At 43.3% G+C, this 20,712-nt stretch overlaps 1 protein-coding gene across 2 annotated transcripts; it reads left to right on the forward strand.

The window, feature by feature from the left end:
* LOC106567577 (uncharacterized) lies at positions 1-15,721 on the forward strand. 2 transcript variants are annotated; one of them, XM_045693469.2, is made up of 10 exons: positions 1-1,287; positions 8,876-9,020; positions 9,165-9,359; positions 9,854-10,195; positions 10,339-10,401; positions 10,676-10,721; positions 10,799-10,993; positions 12,164-12,278; positions 12,608-12,759; positions 12,884-15,721. In XM_045693469.2, exons 1-10 carry the CDS (start codon positions 592-594, stop codon positions 13,008-13,010), a joined length of 2,076 nt encoding a protein of 691 aa, XP_045549425.2. In that variant the 5' UTR covers positions 1-591; the 3' UTR covers positions 13,011-15,721. The 2 variants fall into 2 exon arrangements, with proteins under 2 accessions (XP_045549425.2, XP_013992535.3); XM_014137060.3 differs by having other exon boundaries at positions 3-1,287; positions 10,336-10,401.
* The last annotated feature ends 4,991 nt before the right edge of the window (positions 15,722-20,712 follow it).

Raw genomic sequence — 20,712 nt, forward strand, 5'->3', positions numbered from 1 at the left:
ACACACACACACACACACACACACACACACACACACTTTTTCAAGCAGAGTGCGAAGAAGGGCGGGGTGCTGCATGAAGTCTGTACCCTCCCCTTTTACTCCCTCCTCCCCCTTATTCCCCTGATACAAAAATGAACCTGCTCACGAGGCTGGTGGTTTAAAGCAGAGCTGCACAGCATACAGAACACACTCACACACAGTAGAGAAAGTCTCATGACATTACATTAGAGGTGTGTGGATGCACTCCACACAAACACATAAACACACACTCATATAAACATACACATGTGTGGACTGGACTGCTCCACTACTGGACCTCTCACTCAGCAGTACCCTCCAAAAAGGTTTGTTTGATATGTCTACCTCCTCAAATGATAACTTGGTTTTGTAGGGTATCATTTTGCATCTCCTATCTTTTTGAACAGAGCCACGGAGCCTAGAAATAACAGCTCTTGTCCTCTGTGGAGTTTAATTGGGCTTAAATGGCTTGGCTGCTTAGGAATCTATCTTCTAGCACATTCCTTTAAAACCCTTCTAACTGTGCTGGGAAACGGTTATAGAACACCTAAAACTCCCCCTTTTAAGACCTCTATGTGGACTAAACAACAGAGAAAGAGGGAGACCTATCTATCCCTCCCTTCATCACCTCCTTTCAGCAGTCCAGGCAGGAGAAACCTTGGGAGAGAAGGAGAAGAGGAGGAAAGAACAGTAGAGCTGGCGCCACCGTCTATTAAACCTATCCACCACTTAATTTCCTGTAATCTGGGGGTTACTGTTGCTAGTGGGGACATGGACACTTCTACACCTGTGTTGGCTGCCGGGGACAAAGTGTGTGACAAGACGGTGTGCGAGGCACTGGGCCACCTCGAAGCTACACTGGCGGCGGCGGTGCGCGAGTTGCATGTGGACGTGAGCGCCTTCAAGCAGGGTGTGGAGCGGCGGGTGGACGAGGCGTGCCAGGCACAGGGACCCCTGGCCGAGGCTCTTCAGCGGCTAACGCAGGAGAACCTGCAGCTCCGGAGCCAGCTGGAGGTGCTGGTCTGCCTGATGGAGGGTCTGACGGGAAGAGTGGTGGACAGAAGCGCCCTCGAGGAGAGGGCCAGTAGGGGATGGATCCCCATGACTTCGTCACAGGGGACGGTGAACATAAGCCAGGGGAGCCCCTCCACCATGGTCCTCTCTGGACTGTCGGAGTCTGGTTCTTCTGGTCTTGGTTATGATGCCTCTAGTTCTACATCAGCGTTTCTCTCCAGCAGAGAGCCAATGGGGGATACCAGCATGCCTAATGTGAGTATTACCTTGTTACTGGAGAAGATATTGTCCCATTTTAGTATAATTTGGTAGAATGCAAGGGAATGTCATCTGGGAGAACTGAAAGCCTCTCACTCGTGTTTGTGTGCGAGTATGCACGTGTTTGCGTGTGCGTGTGTGTGAGAAAGAGAGATTGAGACAGTGCTAAGTTGTAAATCTGTTGTCTCTCAGTGGGGAAAGTGTTGCCCCTGGTCATTCACTCTAAAGCTCTAGGCTTAGTGCTGTACTAATGAAATATAGTTGTGAGCAGCAATATAATCGCTTTACAGGATACCGAAAGGACACGAGATCAGTTGGATAACAAAGCAAGCACTCGATCATGTAGGAACTATCTTCCTTTATGTGCAATCAGTGAAAGCATTACCATGTTGATTTAAATCTTAATTGGTACAATCCACATTAGCGTTCCAAAATACTTCAATACACTTTCACAGCTGTAATACACTGACTGTGCAAGTGGCAGGACTTCCGATTTCTCATTTTACAGAATAAAATATCCACTTTTCACTACGTTCAGACCAAATAATAGGGCAACAATATGTGATTATACAGATATACTAATCACAATATTTCACATTGTTAATCTGCATAATTTGTATCTTATCTAACATTCATTTGCACCAGACAAAGTCCACTTGATTGATAGTTATTGCTCTAGTATCCTATGGTGCCACTGGTGCCGATGACATCTATAGTGCCACCAACGGGTCTGTTGCAGTGACTTCATATTCACACAGCTTCTAAGGACATATACAAAAGGTTTACATACCACATGTCATTGCCCCATGTCCATCGGTTCAGTTCTAGTAGCCAGTTGTTGCCAATGGTGGAGACAGCTACAGGGCTTGATGTGCATTTCTTTAGCCACTTGTCCTTCGAACAAGTAGGATCGTTTTTTTTTAGCACACTTTCCAAAAATCAAAAATTAGGTCGAACACCATGGGCCATTAAAGGTGACTGAAAAGTGTGTTGTATGATGCAAGGAACCACCTTACCATTTGTTTAGCATGAGGAACGACACCTACAGTACATACACAGCTTCAACTCTCTTAAATCAAACAGGGCGGCGGATTTGACGGTTTAAGTGAGAATGCTTATAACGCGCCACCTATAGGCCAATCCGTGCCTTTAGTTTACAAAAAGAGTTAACCAATCTATGCTTGAGTTATTTGACCATGTCAAGGGAAAAATGATCTAAGAATAACAATAGGTTTTACAGCATTTCTGCAGATTCATTGTGAACCCCTAATTGCGTGTAACTACATTAGGCAGTAATGGGACAAAGGCAAGCTACCCATCCTCTACCTGAATGATATAATATAAACATGTCACTTTTTGCTTTTGGAGACACTCCAAAAAACAACTAATTCAAACAGTCTATGTATGGGTATCTATTTTCCTTTTATGGCTATTTTTAAGTGTACTTTTCGTACCCTACACCTTAAACTAACTGGACATGCTTACGTACACTACTTCTAATCTTTCATTGAATCCAAAGATATATTTCTGTCTGTGTGTTTTTACCCTCATCCATTCCCCTCTCTCCGCTCCTCCTGTCCCCCCAAGAGGGCACATGTATTTTTGGCAGGGCAGGCCTGATTGATGGCCCTGGTCCTGGACTTTTGGATTGGAGCTGGTTTGGGTGTGTGTGGTTCAGTATACATTTTAGTAGCACCACAAATTCCCAGCTAACGTAACTTCCCATAACTGACGTCATGTTGCAACTCTGGATGTATAGAAACAGAAAGAGGGGGGGACCAGAGAGAAAGGCTGGAAGAAGAGACGGACATAGCAGCAACCCAACTCCACCTTTCCCAGCACCCTCATCGCTCTCCATATATTTCCCATAATGCTCGTATAGTGAGGTTGATGAGTGTTTACGTCAGCCTTGTTACGGGTTAACAAAGTTGTGCATAGGTGACCTCACCACAGTCAACTGTGTCGTTTTTGTCATGTTTGGATGGAGGTGAAGGTCAATGCTAAGAATGTGAGAGGGGGATAGATAAATGGATGAGAAAATTAGGTCTGAGATTGCCACTACAAGGTTTGCTGAAATGTCAGCATGTACACAGTGGTGTAAAAAGTACTCAAATGTCATATTTGACTAAAACTAAAGATACTTTAATATAAAATGACTCAAGTAAAAGTGAAAGTTACCCAGTAAAATTCTACTTGAGTATAAGTCTAAAAGTATTTGGTTTTAAATATACTAAGTAAATGGAATTGCTAAAATGTACTTAAGTATCAAAAGTAAAATTATAAACCATTTCAAATTCCTTATATTAAGTAAACCAGACGGTTCAATTTTATTTTATTTATTTGTTGGCGGTGTTGGAGTCTGCCATGGGGTACACTCCAACACTCAGACATAATTTACAAATGAAGCATTTGTGTTTAGTGAGTCTGCCAGATCAGAGGCAGTAGGGATGACCAGGGATGTTATCTTGATAAGTGTGTGAAATTGAGATTTTCCTGTCAAAATGTCACAAGTACTTTTGGGTATCAGGGAAAATGGATGGAGTAAAAAGTACATTATTTTCTTTAGTAATATAAAAGTTGGCAAAAACATAAATAGTAAAGTACAGATACCCCAAAAAACTACTTAAGTAGTACTTTAAAGTATTTTTGCATTCGGAAAGTATTCAGACCGCTTCACTTTTTCCACATTTTGTTACATTACAGCCATATTGTAAAATTGATTAAATACATTGTTTTCCTCATCAATCTACACACAATATCTCATAATGACAAAGCAAAAACAGGTTTGTAGAAATTTTTGCAAATGTATTAAAAACAGATACCTTATTTACATAAGCCTTTGCTATGAGATTCGAAATTGAGCTCATGTGCATCCTGTTTTCATTGATCATCCTTGAGATGTTTCTACGACTTGATTGGAGTCCACCTGTGGTAAATTCAATTGATTGGACATGATTTGGAAAGGCACACACCTGTCTATATAAGGTCCTACAGTTGACAGTGCATGTCAGAGAAAAACCAAGCCATGAAGTCAAAGGAATTGTCCATAGAGCTCCGAGACAGGATTATGTCGAGGCACAGATCTCGGGAAGGGTACCAAAACATTTCTGCAAAATTGGAGGTCCCCAAGAACACAGTGGCCTCCATCATTCTTAAATGGCAGAAGTTTGGAACTACCAAGACTCTTCCTAGAGCTGGTCGCTCGGCCAAACTGAGCAATCGGGGGAAAGGGGCCTTGGTTAGGTAGATTACCAAAAACCCAATGGTCAACGCTGGAAGAGCTCCAGAGTTCCTCTGTGGAAATGGGAGAACCTTCCAGAAGGACAATCATCTTTACAATACTCCACTAATCAGGTCTTTATAGTACAGTGGCCAGACAGAAGCAATTCCTCAGTAAAAGGCACATGACAGCCTGCTTGGAGTTTGCCAAAAGGTACCTAAAGTACTCTCAGACCGTGAGAAACAAGATTCTCTGGTCTGATGAAACCAAGATTGAACTATTTTGCCTGAATGCCAAGCGTCACGTCTGGAGGAAACCAGGCACCATCCCTACGTTGAAGCATGGTGGTGGCAGCATCATGTTGTGGGGATGTTTTTCAGCGGCAGGGACTGGGAGGCTAGTCAGGATCGAGGGAAAGATGAACGGAGCAAAGTACAGCGAGATCTTTGATGAAAACCTGATCCGGAGCTTTCAGGACCTCAGACTGGGGGCGAAGGTTCACCTTCCAACCAGACAACGACCCTAAGCACACAGCCAAGACAACGCATGAGTAACTTTGGGACAAGTCTCTGAATGAGTAGCCCAGCCAGAGCCCGGACTTGAACCCGATCGAACATCTCTGGAGAGACCTGAAAATAGCTATGCAGCGACACTCCCCATCCACCCTGACAGAGCTTGAGAGGATCTGCAGAGAAGAATAGGAGAAACTCCCCAAATACAGGTATTCCAAGCTTGTAGCGTCATACCCAAGAAGACTCGTGGCTGTAATCGCTGCCAAAGGTGCTTCAACAAAGTACTGAGTAAAGGGTCTGAATACTTACGTAAATGTCATATTTCAGTTTGTATTTTTTTGTTGTTCTAAAACCAGTTTTTGCTTTGTCATTATGGGGTATTGTGTGTAGATTAATGAGAAGAGAAAAAAATTTAATCAATTTAATTTTAGAATAAGGCTGTAATGTAACAAAATGTGTTAGAAGTCAAGCGGTCTGAATTTTTTCCAAATGAACTGTATCTGGTAGTATGAAGATAAGAGGTTATTTTAGGTTGTGGCTGGTCAGGTCTGGATTGTTTGTATTTCATATCAACTGCTCTTGGGGTATGAGAAGGGTTGGTTATTAGAACGATTATAGGATTAATGGTTGGTAGGGTTATGATAGGAAGATGATAGGTGGTAGGTAATAATCTGACATCATGTATTGTTATAACTTATTTGACTCCCACCCCTATCGTTATCACTCACTGAGCAGACTCACTTGAATTTGTTATTTGGATCTACAATCAAATAAAGAATTAGGCTTACAAGGGGTACACACACTAACACACAGCAAGTACCATGTAGAGGCCCTAAAGGAGCTCTTTTGGGTCTCCATATCTCTTCACTTCAGCACAAGGGAATGCTTCATCCAACCAATCCCAGTCCTGAATTCAGCGTCCTGACAAGACGGAAAGTAGAATTCCGACTACCCGTCAATATCCCCCTGATCCAGATTGCCAGCTGTTCCCCTCTGAAAACACACACCCTGCCAACATTCCACAGCACTGTTGTCACCTGGCTGATCCCCCATCATCCCTGACTACTCAATGATCCAGTCTGATAGAAATGCGCTCCTACGTGTGTGTGTGCATCTTGAAACCCTAACCCTGTATTTCCTTGTGAATCTAAATAACATGTTAGAATGTGGGTGTGTGACTGTGTTTGGCTATGTTTGTGTGGTGGCGTGTTTCTGAGAGAGGGAGAGAGAGACTATAAGTAAAAGAGATTCGGAGAGAGGGTATGGGATAAAGAGGTTAAGAAGCAGACGGGGAGACAGATCGAGAGCGATAGTTATACAGTAGGTATGTCAGTTGCACACACAGATCATTGCTACTGCTAATCCCTAGCCTCTGCTGTCCCTCTGCTATGAGTTGATGACTTGACTGGGCTCTCATCGTGGCTCTATCGCTGGCAGACGCAGCCAGTCAGGAAAGCCATGGGAGGATAACAGGAGAGACTGCCAGTCCAGCAGGCTCTGAAGTACGAAGTTCTGGCACTGAATGATAGCATTGGAACTGTTTGCCTTTCCCACTACTAACTCCTGATCTCAAAAGGCCCCGTTTGGGCCTATGCTAGGATCTAAGAGGAGTGGGGGACTGATTACAAATCCAAAATAGCTTCAGGACTTAAACCTGGTCTCTCCACACCTGTCAGTTAGACCCATGCTTTGAGCCCCAGTGCCACTAAAGACCAGAGTCACAATGGGGACTTATGGAGACCCAAAGACCAGTAAGAATAATACCATTTCCAAACCAAATGTCCAATTTTGATATTGTCAAGGGTAGTCAAAATGGCTCTGTTTTTTGTCTTTGGGTCACCTAAAAGACCTAAAGCTGTTCTTTAGTTTGTTTCCACCCCGTTTTCAATTTGCTAATCTGGCCATTTAAGGCTATGCTAGATTCTAAGGCTATGCTCCTGGTGATATTTTGAGCCTGTAGCAGATTCCAGTTGGTTTGGCCTTTGATAAGTTGCTGGTTCCCTCTGGGATGGGGTGTTTGGGCTAAGCTCAGAGACCGGCCAGAGGCCGTCTGCCACGAGGGTAGTGCTGCACTTGAACATACACACACACAGTCTTACTATGGTGGATCTATGGATAACACCAATGGTCCCTGCATATGGGTTTGTTACTGCAGCTGTAATAACGACCATTTCATAAAGACATTATGGTTGTTGTTGCTCTGCTGTTATTAAATTCAAACAAGTTTGAAAGAGAGCATTTTGTCACATATCCATCCAGTGGTTGTGATCGAGATCATCCACTTTCCTCACGGAGGAGGGTAGAGACAGATAGAGGATGGGTAGAGTGCAGGAGATCTCAAACTTCAGATACAGCTAGACAGAGCGAGCCAGAGAATCACTAAGGCAAGCACAGACATGTACTTAGATACAGACACTGAGGCAGTCAGCTGAGCTGTTCTAAGAGTGAACAAGTGATAAGACAGACGCCTGCACTGATCCTAAACACATATCAAGGAAAACTCAGATAAAGATTGGAATGGTTTTAGATGGAGGATTACTGGGACCATCAGATTCTTCTTTCTGGATGGATGTAACTCAGGGGCGGACTGAGAGCATAAACCGGCCCCGGCAATTCTGGCCCATTTCAGGTGGGATGGCCCATTTTGGGCTGGTGTCTGTGAAATGGTACAGGGCCATGAGTCGTGCCCACATCATTTATAACAGCTCTCTGTCCTTGTACTCTTGGATTTAATTGCTGGATTTGACACTATTGACCATGATGTCCTTCTGGACAGACTGGAGTGGTGGGTTGACCTCTCCGGTCCAGTTCTAAATTGGTTTTGGACCAATTTAACCTTTCAAGAGTTTTTTCTGTCAACCTTGGTGAACACAACTCAGAGAAAATACATATCACATGTGGTGTTCCACAATGTTTGATTTTAATTCACAGGCAATAAAAACAAAACACCAGGTAAAAAACCTAGCTGTTATTTTAGATTCTGAACACAATTTCGAATCCCACATTACGAATGTAACCAAAATAGCTTTTCACCACCTGAGGAACATTGCCAAGATGTCTCCGTTTCTCTCTCCGGCGGATACAGAGAGACTCATCCAGACTTTTATTACAAGCTGTCTTGACTACGGTAATGCTCTCCTGTCTGGTCTACCCGAGAAATCCATTGGTCAAATGCAATACATACAGAATGCTGCAGCACGGGTACTGACCAAGACCAGACTGAGATCACACATTACATCGGTTTTAAGGTCTCTGCACTGGCTGCCTGTGAGTTTTGGAATTCATTTTTAGATTCTTCTATTGGTTTTTAAATCAATCCACGATTGTGCACCCCAATACATGTCAGACATGCTTTTAAGTTATGTACCAAGTTAGTCCTTCAGGTCCTCTGGCACTGACTGGCCTTTTAACTATCTCAAAGGCTAGGACCAAGAGGCATGGAGAGGCAGCCTTTAGTTACTATGCCCCCAGCCTCTTGAATAGCCTGCCAGAGAACCTGAGGGGCCTAAACTGTGGACATTTTTAAAAGAAATCTTAAAAAACACCTTTTTAGCTTAGCTTTTCCTTAGGGTGCTTTTTAGTCAATCAGTTTTTATTCTTTAGTTTTTTTATCCTCTTATGTTTGTTGTTTAGGAAATATATATATTTTTTTCTCATAGTTTTTTCCCCCTGTGAAGCACATTGCGTTGGTTGCATACCATGTCTGAAATGTGCTGTATAAATAAAGCTTGATTTGATTATTGTTTCTGATTCAACGTACATTTATTGTACAGGTTTGTTTCATGGTATGCTATTTTAGATTGCCTCTAGTGTAGTAATGGGCACCGTAGTGTATTCTGTTTCTCTTATATAGGGACATAAGGTTGTTGACAAAATGGAAGAGAAAAATGTTGCTGCTGTGTGGGAGAATGGACATGAAAATGAACTGAAGTCTGCTGGTCATTCATTAGCAGATGTCACCTCGCCCAAAGCAAGATCGGATTATTTGTATGAATCTGGTGAGTAAAATACATGTAACATACTTGTTTCCTTACCTTGTAAGCAGGCTGTGGACAATTTTGTAAGTCATCTTTTTACACAATTTTCTTCCTTCTTTGACTCTCACCTTTCCTCTTACTGTATGTACACTCCTAACAAATCAGAGGGCTCGTCATTCGGCAATCCTCATCTTCCCTGCACTGCCATGACCAAAAGGGACTCCCCGACTAGCCCCAAACCGCCAGCACAATCTTCTGCTTTGGCCCAAAAGTGTCCTGCTTCAACACCAAAGTCTCCTACCTATCCAATGGCAGACGTCACCACTCCCAAAACAGCACTTGATGCTTTGTTTAGTCCCTGTGAGTATAACAAAATTACATATTCGTTTCCTTAACTTGTATGCAGCTCTTCTGGGTAATTTTGTATTCATTTTTGAATGAACTATCTCTTTAAGCTGTGCTCTGAAGAATCTAAAGTTAAATTAAGGAACATATCCATGCCTGACTTTGTTGACTTTGTTGTTTCAGCACCAGCATTAAAGAGAGAGACCCTGTGCAAATACGTACATTTACTCCTCAAGGCCTATTACAAGGATCAGATACATAATCATTTTGCTTGCAGTAGGCCTAGATTGTGTAACATTTGATGTATTGTATGTGTCTGTCGTCCACACTCGTTGACACCTTTCCAGGTTCAAATAGTACAGATAAAGCATTTGAAAGAAAAGGAATACTTTTTGAACCCAGGTCTGGTTGACACTGTCCATCTGACCTGATGTCACCCTCTAGTCCAAACCAAATAGCTAAACCCTACCAGCTAACCTTTTTTCCTCTTCTGTCTATTCTCACCAAAGCAGAGAGTTTGCCTGGACAACATCAGGAAGTGAGGTCACCAGTCAGCTGTCATGCAGCTCAGCAAGAGCACCCCACCCCTGTATCTCTGGCCCCGCCCTATGCCCCTGTCAGTGTCATGAGCAAAACTGGCCCCGAGGTACCAACTGCACCAGCCCCAACTCAGTCTCCTGCCGCCCCAACCAGGTCTTCCGCAGCCCCAAGTCAGTCTTCTGCCGCCCAATCTCAGTCTCCTGCAGCCCCTCCATCTCCTGCCCCTGCACCTAAAACACCTAGTCAATCAGTATTTGAGGAGACCAAACCCAAAGCATCAGGAGAATTCCCTTTCAAACGTAGTGAACGTGGTGAGTACCACCGGGACACAAGGACTCCTCTCTCACTACTACAGTATCTTTCATCTTTCCCATTTCTCACTTTATGCTTTCCCATTTCTTTGTCTGACCTCCAGTTCTATGTCAGTTTCTTTCCCTTCCTTCTTTTACAGTAGTACATGCAGTTGAGGCAGCGAGCGCGAGTCTTGCCCGTAGCATGAGCTTCACAGCAACCACAGGTAAAAGTAGGAACTGGTCTGTAGGCATAGCATAGTAGTCTTCTGGTCTTCATTGTGTGTTGTACCATCTGTCTTTACCTCTCCTAGTCTTTTCTTCGTTGTCGGGTTAGCATTGTCCTCTCTCTCTCTCTCTCTCTCTCTCTCTCTCTCTCTCTCTCTCTCTCTCTCTCTCTCTCTCTCTCTCTCTCTCTCTCTCTCTCTCTCTCTCTCTCTCTCTCTCTCTCTCTCTCCCCCCCCCCCCACCCCCCTCTGTCTGTCTCTTTCTCGCTCTCAGAAAAACTCCTACCCCCCAGAAAAGTGCCTCCCCCTGGCACAGACAGGTCAGTCTTTAACATACTAGAAACATACCATAACATACTATAAAAGCGAATGATGTAAATTGTTACATCATCTATAGGAGCATGGACAAGTTCGGCGGTCTGGAAAGTTTTGGCAGTCCGAACAAGTTTGGCATTCTGGACAGGCTTGGTGGTCTGGACAAGTTTGGGGGTGGTGGGGAGCGGAAGCTGCAGAGGTCACAAACACTGCCTCGCAACATCGGGATGCAGGGCAAACGGTCTCTGTTTGAGAGTTTGGCCTACGAGAGTGACAGGTACGGTAGGCACAGTCAGTCACCCTGACTTCACCCATTGTCTCTCTTGCCCACCTTAGCTAACTATTACTTCCTATTGGATAATTGTTAAAGCCAAGTTATATGTTCCCCAACCCTTTACTACATGTATATTATCAATGTCATTAACCATGTTTGCATCCACCGTTTTTATGTGAGTAAAGTCAAACCATATAAAAAAAAAAATCACGACAGCTGTGATGGAAACAGGAAGTTTTGGTACAATTTTATAAAAGCCAACAGATCATTTGTTTGCTCGACATGGTGGGATCATTTTGTGTCAGCAAAATTAATGTGAGAAATGGAGGTGGGAACTCCTTTATGAGCAAATTATTTACACAATAACCATCATATCAAAGCAAACTTGTATCACACGATATGGTGTGTGGTCCTCCCACTATGACTTGGGAAATTATGCTGTTTATTAGGCTACAGATTACTTTCACCACTTCACAGGGTGGTGAAAGTGCACGTTGATGAGCTTGATGCTCCTTTCCAATAAATATCCAGGGTCTTATTCTGGTGACATGATGAGCGATGCTTGGCTGACGTTTGACAATGAAAACATATTCTTGCTCTTATCCATAATAGTCTCATCATGTAGACTAGCCTAACCGCACAGCCTTCCCACACTGTATCTGCGAGCTGTTGGCTGGAGCGCACGCGCCAAGACCAGAGTAGGCATATTTGCTATTAAACACAACAGTTTTTTTTACATGACTATCTGTAGAGTAAAAAATGTGATGGAAACACATTGAAATTTAGATTTTTATTTGGTAAATGAAAAAGTACATTTTTATTTGGTAAACGAAAAAGTACATTTTGGGTGCACTACGTCATCCACAACAAATCTGTTTGGTGGAAACACCACAGATGCAGATTTTAGAATATTCGCAGGAAAATTCTTTATGCGGATTTTAGAATATTTGCATGAAAATCTGTCACCAGTTGGATGGAAACCTAGTTATTGTGTGATATGTCAGACTATTGGGCCCTGTTTATATGCCCCTTAGCAAACAACGCAAACAAAGCGAATTACAGCACAATGAGTGCATACATGAACCCATGACCTTGATGTTGCTGGTACTGTGTTCTCACCAACTAAGCTACACAGCCACAAACAACTGAACACCTCTATGTTCCACTCTGCAGGTCCAAGGCTGCAGGCTCCAAGCCCAAACTGCAGCGCTCTCAGAGTTTCAACAGCGCTAGCAACATCAAGGCAATGCTCCTGGAGTGGTGCCGCTCCAAAACCATTGGCTACCAGGTGAGTCCGGCCTTAGTCCCTCGTGACGGACTGTTCACAATGTGATATAAATGTTAGTTAGCAAACGTGAGATTTTCTTCTGGTTTCCAGTGATTAGCCCATTACAGTCCTTGCCAGGACTTTAGACACCATAGGAGGCTCCATATTCTGATACCATTCACTTTTGTTCATAACTGGACCACGTGTGTTAATCATGCATTTATGTTAATAGAGGATTTACAATCAAATTTGGCCCTTAGTTAGTCAATGTATAGGAATACGCAAGTTTTGAACTGTTTTTCCATGGAAGTAACACTGCATTTGGCTCCTACCATTCTCTCCTCCACCAGAACATAGACATCCACAACTTCTCGTCCAGCTGGTGTGATGGGATGGCATTCGCTGCCCTGGTCCACTCCTTTTTCCCCCTGGTGTTTGACTACAATACACTGAACCCTGCCAATCGCAAACACAACTTTGAAGTGGCCTTCACCACAGCAGAGTAAGTGTGTGTGTGTGTGTGTGTGCGCGTGCACATGTGATCCTGGGACTACTCTGTGGATTACAGTATCATAATATAGATCTACTGGAAAACTTTTTTTTTTTTCTCCTTCCGTCTCTCTCAGGGAGCAAGCCGACTGTGTGCGTCTCATAGAGGTGGAGGATATGATGGTGATGGGTAGCAGACCAGACCCTATGTGTATTTTCACCTACGTCCAGTCCCTCTACAACCACCTCAAGAAGTTTGAGTGACACTCCCATGCAGAGAGGAGCACCCCTACATTGTCTCATGTCGTCAGCAAACCAAAGCACTACTCCCTACTTTGTTCAAATCTTGATAACTGTATATGACGATTGTGCCTGTAGATTTCTATTTGAATTCTTCTGGTCCTGTAATCATGTGCTGTGCATATGGTTTGGGGGATTTATTTTGCCTCATTTAGAAAATAGAGGTAGTGAATTGGGGAAAATATTGGTAGTTTTACAAAGATATTTGTTGACTCAGAGTCAAATGCTGGTTATTTTCTATTGGTATAATACGGATGCATATCATAAAAGAAATAGAACAAGATCTATAAAATAGTGTTTATTAAGCATGAAGCTAGCAAAACACCTGAAAGACATACTTTAGTAGACAATGCAAATGAAAGGTGTACATTTAAAGAAAGGTGGCAGGATCAACGATGTAACATAGGTACCAGAGTGACCAGATCTGAGTTGGTGACTACGACTATTGTGTTGTGTAGAAATGAATTACATTGATCTTTCTAATGTGCATATAAGAAGAGGTTCAAATATACACTCAACAAAAATATAAAACGCGTGCCTCCCGAGTGGCGCAGTGGTCTAAGGCACTGCATGGTAGTGCTAGCTGTGCCACTAGAGATTCTGGTTCGAGTCCAGGCTCTGTCGCAGCCGGCCGCAACCGGGAGACCTATGGGGCGGTGCACAATTGGCCCAGCGTCGGCCCCCAGGGATGTTCTTGTCCCATCGCGCACTAGCGACTCCTGTGGCGTGCCGGGCGCAACGCACGCTGACACGATCACCAGGTGTTTCCTCCGACACATTGGTGCAGCTGGCTTCCGGGTTAAGCCGGCGTTGTGTCAAGAAGCAGTGCGGCTTGACTGGGTTGTGTTTTGGAGGACGCACGGCTCTTGACCTTCGCCTCTCCCGAGGCCGTACGGGAGTTGCAGTGATGGGACAGGACTGTAACTACCAATTGGATACCACGAAATTGGGGAGAAAAAGGGGTAAAAAAATAAATAATTATCATATCAAAAAATATAAAACTATTTCAGATGTTATTGAAATTACAGTTCATATAAGGAAATCAGACAATTGAAATAAATTCATTAGGCCCTAATCTATGGATTTCACATGACTGGAAATACAGATATGCATCTGTTGGTCACAGATACCTTAAAAAAAAGGGAGGGCGTGCATCAGAAAACCAGTCAGTATCTGGTGTGACCACCATTTGTCTCATACAGCACAACATATCTCCTTCGCATAGAGTTGATCAGGCTGTTGATTGTGGCCTGTGGAATGTTGTCCCACTCTTCAATGCCTGTGCGATGTTGCATGATATTGACGGGAACTGGAACACACTGTCACACACGTCGATCCAGAGTATCCCAAACATGCTCAGTGGGTAACATGTCTGGTGAGTATGCAGGCCATGAAAGAACTGGGACATTTTCAGCTTCAAGGAATTGTGTACAGATGCTTGCGACATGGGGCAGTGCATTATCATGCTGAAACATGAGATGATGGCAGCGGATGAATGGCTTTAGGATCTCGTCATGTTATCTCTGTGCATTCAGATTGCCATCAATGAAATGCAATTGTGTTCGTTGTCCGTAGCTTATTCCTGCCCATATCATAACCCCTCCACCACGGCACTCTGTTCACAACATTGATATCAGCAAACCGCTCGCCCACGCAATGCTTTACATGCTGTCTGCCATCTGCCCTGCACAGTTGAAACTGTGATTCATCCGTGAAGAGCACATTTCTCCCATGTGACAATGGCCATCGAAGGTGAGCATTTTCCCACTGAAGACTGTTACGATGACGAACTGCAGTCAGGTCGAGACCCTGGTGAGGAAGACGAGCACCCAGATGAGTTTCCCTGAGATGGTTTCCAAAAGTTTGTGCAGAAATGCTAAATTGTGTAAACCCACAGTTTCATCAGCTGTCCGGGTGGCTGGTCTCAGACGATCTCACAGGTGAAGAAGCCGTAGGTGGAGGTCCTGGGCTGGCGTGTTTACACATGGTCTGAGGTTGTAAGGCCAGTTGAATGTACTGCCAAATTCTGTAAAATGGCATTGGACACGGCTTATGGTAGAGAAATGAACATTCAATTCTCTGGCAACAGCTCTGGTGGACATTTCTACAGTCAGCATGCCAGTTACATGCTCCCCCAACTTGAGACATCTGTGGCATTGTGTTGTCTGGCAACACTGCACATTCTAGTGGCATTTTATTGTCCACAGCACAAGGTGCACCTGCGTAATGATCATGGTGGGGGGTTTTAGGGCGGCACTAACGTTAGATACACAAGTAAACTGTGGCTGTCACGGCTTTTAAGAGTCATGATGGCTCACAGTGATGTTGCAAAAAATGTACTATTGATGGAATTAACTATTGATGAACTGACAAGTAATTAACTTTACACTCACCATTGATAATGTCTTTATAAATAAATAAATACCGTTAAATATATGAGTTACACAAAGTAGGGAACTTTATTTTGAGAGGGGATGGATTGTGATTCTGTTCAAAGAGAGAGAAGAAGGAACATAATGTTACTTTATATAATGTTAATGAACAAAGCATGAGAATGATTAGGGTTAATATGGTAACTTCCATTAGCACGAGACAAATCATTGTATAAAGTACTTAACGTTAGTAAATTACTGTATAAAGCAACAATATTAATATTAAAAATGTATTTAATAACTCACCTCTGTCCTCTCAGTCCATCATATACTGTACACTGAATGTACAAAAAGTTATGAACACTTGCTCATTCCATGACATATACAATAACGTTATGTTGAATTACATGGAAATTATATCTACTTTTTTGAGTCCATTGCCTTGGAATGGAATCTTAATAAATGATGTTGCATGAACACAAAAACATGGCGCCGTTATACCCCTGAACAGCTACAGGCTGCTAACGAGGAGGTGAAGGCTGGGAGGAGCCTGAAGGAGGTGGCTCATACCTCCTGTTAGTACCTGTTTACCGGGAAGCCAATGGTCCAAAAACATTCCACATAGTTAATAACTATTGCAGTATGGCGATATGCTGTAAAATGTCACCGAACTGGCTGTGCACTTTGGTCTTTAAGGGAGTCACGATAATTTTCTTCACCTTTAAACAATCAAGAGCAGAAAGAGAGGCACGCAGGAATGTCATGTTTCAATTTGGGTTAGAGCATGACATTTGCAAACAAGTTTAATAGATAGCACGTGAGAGTTTAGGAAATGTGTTATTGCACACAAGATTTAACACTTCAATTATTGAACACAGCACTCGTGAACAGGTTGGCACAGCAAAGTTATTTAAAAACGTGAACACAGCAAACGTGAGAACAAAAAAACGAAAGCTCTTTATCAGAAGGTGAAGGGTTTACTTGTATAAATGCAGATTAAAGGTTGACGCAGTGGTATTCTTTTTAATATTCTGCACATCAAAGTCTTATGCAATTCATTATTGATTGATTCAGTGTTTGTGTTATTGATAACCACATTGCTATTAGCACCCTAATCATGAAAAATGTGTTTAATATTGGCCATAATAGTATTAATACTAATGCTCATTTAAACAAAAATGTCTTACAAGTGTATATGGTTAAGCATGTTTTTAATCTGCGCAAGAAACTCTACCCCTGGTGGAAAGACGCTGTACGGCACACAATGAGTTTCATAATGAGTGCTGTATGTTGCGTCGTGACATTTGCATAATATTGAGGTTTATTTTCATACATTTGACTTTTATTTGAATCAACTCTATTTTACAACAGCCCTGAACATTGTATGACCACCCCATCTTTGGACAAAACATGTTGAAATTAAGAATCCAGACAGTTGATTTGGAACCATTATTGACAAGGGATTAAGATTGACCAGTCCGCGACTTGATCACTTGAAAATAAGATCTCAGCAATGGTCAATCATATCCTCATGAAATAAAGTGTTCTGTGTTTCTGAGAAGCTTCTCTATAACATGAAATACAAAAGTATAACACCAGAACCACAGTTTAGCTTTGACCCCGGCGCCAACATACTATTACTGCTTATGAAAAGCATGCAGTTACTTGCTGTATAACTCTGATGATACAAATCGGGAATTTGTAGTTCTGACTATGCTCTTCAAGAGGTGGTGATATTAAAACCAAATAGTTCAAGTGTATTTTACAATCACTTATTACCATCAGCTAAACCAATTACATTAAAATGCCTATTTACCGTGTTCCATCTGACTGTGCAATCCACTGTCTTATCAGCCCAGCCAGGTAATTTATTAATTCTCCACCATAAAAAGCATCTAGACGTTATCTCACATTTCTTTTAGACTAACATTTAGTTTTCAACAGCGGAGATTTGTGTAAGCCTTGCTGTCTGTCTTTCCGACGTTTGCAACATTGTTTCAATATTCAAATTTGATCTCCAGCTGTCCCACAGTATTGAACGTGTCGGGACTCGGGACAAGACAGACAGTCAGGCAGCGTTTCTCAGCCAGTCGAAATCATGGTATAATTTTTATGGATATATGCAAAGAAATGTCAATTGAAAAAGGTCAAACGGAACGACGTGCAGCTAGTTTGCAATCTTTCCAGATTCAGTTTGAAGTGATTGTGTTAGCTGTGTTGTTGGCTATCTCCTCTGAACAACAGTGTCCTGACAAGAGAGCACATTTTCTATGCCAGGTGAAATCGTGCCTCATTAGCTCATTGTTATGGCTGTATCCAAATAAATGTCACTAGAAAACAGCTTAAAACAAATGCAAAGGCAGCTACTGTTGTTATTCTATCTGCACTGTTTGACGTGACTAAGTTAGCCATTGTTGGCTAGCTAGCAAGCAAGGGAATAAGAACGTTGCCAGCCAGTATTCCCAGAAGCTAGGATATGCATATAATTGGTAGATTTGGATAGAAAACACTAAAGTTTCTAAAAAACTGTTAAAATAATGTCTGTGAGTATAACAGAACTGAAATGGCAGGCAAAACACCGAGGACAAACCATCCCAAAAAAAAGAAATTCATCCAACCACTGATTTCAATGGCTGGCACTTTTATAATAGGGCGAAATCGTGCCCGATTGCAGTTCCTAGGGCTTCCACTAGATATCAACAGTCTTTAGAAAGGGTTTCAGGCTGGTTTTTGGAAAAATGAGCCAGAAATTGTAGTGTTTCTAGGTGGCTCCCATTTTGGCTGTAGTGTTTCTAAGCGCGTAAATGATAGTGCGTTCTTTGGTATTTCTCCTCCGGTAAAGACAATAACGATTCTCCGTCTTAAATTGTAGAGTTTATTTGCGTATTAGGGTACCTAAGGTTTGTTTATAAACATTGATTGACTTGTTTGGATAAGTTTATTGGTAACATTTGGGATTCATTTTGTATGCATTTTGAAGGAGGGAAACCGAGTGGATTATTGATTGAAGCGCGCCAGCTAAACTGAGTTTTTATGGATATAAAAAGGACTTTATCGAACAAAAGAACCATTTTTAATGTAACTGGGACCTTTTAGAGTGCCAACAGAAGAAGATCTTCAAAGGTAAGGCATATATTATATCACTATTTCTGACTTTTGTGTCGCAACACCCTGGTTGAAAATGATTTGTTATGCATTTGTGTGCTGGGCGCTGTCCTCAGATAATCGCATGGTTTGCTTTCGCCGTAAAGCCTTTTTGAAATCTTACATGGCGGCTGGATTAACAACAAGTTAAGCTTTATTTTGATGTATTGCACTTGCGATTTCATGAAAGTTTAATATTTATAGTAATTTAACTTGAATTTGGCGCTCTGCTATTTCATAGGAAGGTAGTGGGACGCTAGCGTCCCACTAATCCGTAAAAGGTTAACAGCTTCTACCCCTTCCCCCACTTTGATTTTACACTGCTGCAACTCTCTGTTTATTATTTATGCATAGTCACTTTACCCCTACCTACAACATTTGACATTTCTCTAAAACAGGCTATAGGCTAAATGTGCACCACCAAGTCAGAACAGTAGGCTAAATTATGAGGGGAAAAGGGACCAAATTATTAGGTTGAGGTACATTGGCTACTAACAGCTTACTACACAACATACACTTACTATTGCTTTCTTAGCTACAGTATACATATCTCCCTGGCATATTACATAATTTATGCAGCTGCATACAAGACATTTTTGGACTCAACCTTGTTGTGCTGTGCTCACTTGAACAGGAAGGTGGCGGGGCGGTCCTTCGTGGGAGTCACGTCCTGACCATGGTAAGATGTTATTTTCTATGGTAGAGTAGGTCAGGGCGTTTTGTGTTTTTCTATGTTTTCTATTTCTATGTTTAGTTCTAGTTTTCTATTTCTATGTTGTTGTTTTTTGGGATGATCTCCAATTAGAGGCAGCTGGTCCTCATTGTCTCTAATTGGAGATCATACTTAAGTAGGGTTTTTTCCACCTGTGTTTGTGGGTAGTTGTATTCTGTTTAGTCTTCAGTACTTGACAGAACTGTGAGCTGATCGTTTTCTGTTTGTTATTTTGTCATTAGTGTTTTTGAGTTATAATACATTTCATCATGAGCACTCAACACGCTGCGCTTTGGTCCCATCTCTACGACAGTCGTTACAGAACTGCCCACCACAATTGGATCAAGCAGTGTGCCCGAGAGGAGATGGATACCTGGTCTATAGAGGAGTGGCGAGAAAGGATAAACTGGACTTGGGGCCAGGTATTGGACAGATATCGAAGCCTGCCGGGGAAGAACGAGAGGCAGCCCCCAAAACATTTTTTGGGGGGGCACACGGGTAGTTTGGCGGGGTCAGGGGTGAGACCTGAGCCAACTCCCCGTGCTTATCGTGGTGAGCATGTGCCTGCATCTCACACTCTCCCTCCAGTGCGCCTCCACAGCCCAGTACGTCCTGTGTCTGCTCCTCGCACTCTCCCTCCAGTACGCCTCCACAGCCCAGTATACCCTGTGCCTGTTCTGCGCACCCGGTCTCCAGTGCGTCTCCCCAGTCCGGTGAGACCTGTTCCAGCTCCACGAAAGAAGCCTCCAGTGATGATCTATGGCCCGGAGCCTGTAGGGATGATCTACGGCCCGGAGCCTGTAGGGATGATCTACGGCCCGGAGCCTGTAGGGATGATCTACGGCCCGGAGCCTGTAGGGATGATCTACGGCCCGGAGCCTGTAGGGATGATCTATGGCCCGGAGCCTGTAGGGATGATCCATGGCCCGGAGCCTGTAGGGATAATTCATAGCACGGAGCCTCCAGAGGTAATCCATGGCCCGGAGCCTGTAGGGATAATCCATGGCCCGGAGCCTCCTGAGACGGCCTACAGTCCGGAGCCTCCTGAGACGGCCTACAGTCCGGAGCCTCCTGAGACGGCCTACAGTCCGGAGCCTCCTGAGACGGCCTACAGTCCAGAACCTCCTGAGAAGTTCCCCAGCCCGGAGTCTTCAGCGGCGGTCTGCAGCCCGGAGTCTTCAGCGATGATCTACAGTCCGGTTCCTTTGATGATCCACGGTCCGGTGGTACTAAAGCAGAGGGATCGGCGGGTGGAGCGGGGATTACGCCCCGGAGCCACCTCCTCTGCTGGAGGATAAGGCTAACAGGTGTTAGCCTTATCCCCCCACCCTACACTCCCTTTTTGTTTTTTAAGAGCATTCGGAGTCTGCACCTTTGGGGGGGGGGGGGGGGGATACTGTCACGTACTGACCATAGTAAGATGTTATTTTCTATGGTA

The sequence above is a fragment of the Salmo salar genome, chromosome 13 (genome assembly GCF_965601325.2).
Source record: "Salmo salar chromosome 13, fSalSal1, whole genome shotgun sequence".
NCBI classification, from domain to species: Eukaryota; Metazoa; Chordata; class Actinopteri; order Salmoniformes; family Salmonidae; genus Salmo; species Salmo salar.

Bases quoted from the DNA above. Each gene is read 5' to 3' on its own strand.
- LOC106567577 (XM_014137060.3), top strand. From the start codon at position 592: ATGTGGACTAAACAACAGAGAAAGAGGGAGACCTATCTATCCCTCCCT. The intron at 9,360-9,853 runs GTGAGTATAACA...TTCTCACCAAAG, and splicing joins TGATGCTTTGTTTAGTCCCT to CAGAGAGTTTGCCTGGACAA. The intron at 12,279-12,607 runs GTGAGTCCGGCC...CTCCTCCACCAG, and splicing joins CCAAAACCATTGGCTACCAG to AACATAGACATCCACAACTT.